This window comes from Eurypyga helias, unplaced genomic scaffold (assembly GCF_000690775.1).
Source record: "Eurypyga helias isolate BGI_N326 unplaced genomic scaffold, ASM69077v1 scaffold31322, whole genome shotgun sequence".
In the NCBI taxonomy this organism is placed as follows: domain Eukaryota; kingdom Metazoa; phylum Chordata; class Aves; order Eurypygiformes; family Eurypygidae; genus Eurypyga; species Eurypyga helias.
The window spans coordinates 22,460-25,373 of record NW_010234703.1 but is presented as its reverse complement, the minus strand read 5'-3'; the positions used below and the strand labels follow the sequence as shown (position 1 = coordinate 25,373).

Below are 2,914 nucleotides of genomic sequence, written 5' to 3'. Positions count from 1 at the left end.
CTGTATGTTGCTTGTGTACGTCAGGGGAGGTGTGTTTCCATTTAAAAGAAAGTTGCACTGCTACAGGTAAGGCTGTCAGAAGAAAAGATAACTCGAGAGGAACACCCCCCCACACGTTTGGAAAGTGTGGGAAGGCAACTGATGTTATGACTGGTAACGCTACTGCTTGTGGGGGTGACTCACAATGCCCAGACCCACGGGTGGCTCTTGACACAGCTGAAGGGGCAGCCTGCAGCGGTCGTAGCAGGAACTGATGAACAGTGGGGCAGCCCTGGGCTTTCTTAAGCTGGCTTTGCTTTTGAAATTCTGTTGGAAACTGCATACTCAGTTCTGTAGGTTTGATTGTTTATAGTGCAGCTAGGCAAGATCGAACCAGTGATATGTGTTATATATGTATCTATAAAATCTATCACTGAAAGTGCAATTTTGCTTTCCCCTCATACAATGTAGAAGACTAGCCAAGCCCAGGGGACAGAAGTCCTGAGGTACCAGGATAGGATAGGAATCTGTTCAGCTGCCTTTCTTCACTGGGAAATTCATGATAGCGCATTGCAAGTGCAGACAAACCCATAACCAGTTAAGCTGTTCTTGGCTCACTGCGTGCAGTAGGCTCTAGGGAGGTCTCCCCACCTCAGAGGTCGTTAGTCTCAGCCGTGCCCTGCGCAGTGATTGCATTGCTTCAGCTGTCACCAGATGGGTGCTAACTGTGGCTTTTACAGATTCCAGAGTTTGACAATTTGTACCTGGACATGAATGGCATTATACACCAGTGTTCACATCCAAATGATGATGATGTTCACTTCAGAATCTCGGAAGATAAGATCTTTGCTGATATTTTTCACTATTTGGAAATACTATTTCGCATTATTAAACCAAGGAAGGTTTTCTTCATGGCAGTTGATGGAGTAGCTCCAAGAGCAAAAATGAATCAGCAGCGTGGGAGACGTTTTAGGTGAGAATATTTTTTCTCTCTCTGTTTTTAGGATAGTACGCAGATACAAAAAATACTTAAATGAATGCTGTGAAAAATAAAATATATTATGAATGGCCATGCTTTGATAGTAGCTTTAATTTTTAGTGAAGTGAGGGTAACTATGTATGGAATGTTAATTCTTAAATCAGAGTTCAGAAAGCAAAGTTTGTGTATGACTTAGATTTTTCTCTGTGTGCATGGTACTTGGGGGCGGGGAGAGCTTTCTTCCGATGAATTTTTCTGTGAAATAAATCTGCAGTGAAGTTCTTACAGATGTCTCCAATGGCTTCCTAACCTGTCGGTATGTGTGAATGCTAGTTCTCGATGCACCTTTCTGGTAACTGCCATGGGATGTTCTTTGATCGTCATAGAAGAAATGAAGTTTCTAATGGAACTCTGGCTTCCTGGTGGTACCAGTTAGCAAGCCAGCTCAAATACAGAGCTGCAAGTAGATGGCACTGTGTTAAGGATTATATTAATGTTTTGGGAGGTATGGAAACTTTTTTGAAAATTGCTGTGTGTAAAGAAAGCTAGTGGTCAGACAGTGCAGGCATGGTGAGTGAAATGCAAAAGAAACAAACTGGGGAGAAAGGGAGAAGAGGAAATACTTTCAGGCTGCTGGGGTTTTTTTGTGGGCTTGGTTTTTGTTTTTTTTGTTTAAGAAAAAAAGGAGATTGAGATGAAGAAGAGATTAAGAAAGAGTTCTAAATAGAAAATTGGAGTGGAATTCAGAGGAGGACAAAAATCTAAGGCATTGCTAGCTTCTTTCTCTTGTTCAAAAGTAGTTTATGAAATCCTTGGCCAAAAAAGACTAGGATGATATTTGTTTGGTTTTGTCCAGTACTAGTAATGATAAATTATTAGTTCACCTCCCCGACCTCTGTCGTATTCCAGCTTGCTGCTTTGTTTAACTACATTACTGTTACTGTTCTGGGGTAGCATTTTCAGATGGTTAGATTCCAAGTAGTCCTGCTGTTCCAACATCGATTTGCTGTCATTGTGATCAGCCATTGAAAGATCATCTTGGTAATCAAAATATTAACTGTATCAGAGAAATGACAGATCATCATCATTACTGGGGGAAAAACCCATTATTTTTAAGGCTTCCAGTTGTATGAGAAACAAGTTAAAATTGTATTCTGGATTTATATTTCTCTCCCTCCCCTTTAAGAAAAAATTAACTGTGTATTTTGTCAGTAAAGTTGTACTGGAAGGAGACTTTTTACAAGGGCCTGTAGTGACAGGACAAAGGGTAATGGGTTTAAATTGAAAGTGGGGAGGTTTAGATTAGGTATCAGGAAAAAGATTTTACTGAGAGGGTGGGAAGGCACTGGGACAGGTTGCCCAGAGAAGCTGTGGATGCCCCATCCCTGGAAGTGTCCAAGGCCAGGCTGGATGAGGCTTGGAGCAACCTGGTCTAGTGGAAGGTGTCCCTGCCCATGGCTGGAGGGGGGATTGGGGGGGCTTTAAGGTCCCTTCCCTCCCAAACCATTCTGTGATGCTATGATTAGGGTATTAATACTTGAATAAGATGATTCTTTCTCTACTCCATCTCTTCAACCCCATTTTGTTTTAGATCAGCAAAAGAGGCAGAGGACAAAATAAAAAAAGCATTAGAAAAGGGAGAAACTCTCCCTACAGAAGCCAGATTTGACTCCAACTGTATTACACCAGGTAAGATAATGTTAATTATTTAAATGCAAGTGTTTATCGGTTTGCCTCTATCGTTTGGCACTGTTTTCCTATCCTAAGGGTTTTTTGTTTTGTTTTGTTTTTATCTAATTGGAGGACAGAATCCTAATAACTTTTAATAGGGTTGGAATACTGTCTTTCTCTAAAACTTTTAGATTGCTATGGGAAAAATGAAACCCCTTGGGGAGGGAAAGACACCTGTCCCCTTATGTCTGGCAGAATTTGGGGGGGGGGGGGGTTTTTTTTTTA

The 2,914-nt window shown here is 41.3% G+C and overlaps 1 protein-coding gene across 1 annotated transcript in view; it reads left to right on the top strand.

The window, feature by feature from the left end:
* Window positions 1-725: 725 nt before the first annotated feature.
* XRN1 (5'-3' exoribonuclease 1) overlaps window positions 726-2,914 on the top strand; it is a gene marked incomplete at its 3' end in the record, with an annotated part of 24,397 nt that continues 22,208 nt past the window's right edge. Inside the window, exons 1-2 of the mRNA XM_010146529.1 lie at window positions 726-952; window positions 2,550-2,647. Of these exons, the coding sequence (XP_010144831.1) occupies window positions 750-952; window positions 2,550-2,647 (301 nt within the window). The remainder of the gene's footprint in view (window positions 953-2,549; window positions 2,648-2,914) is intronic.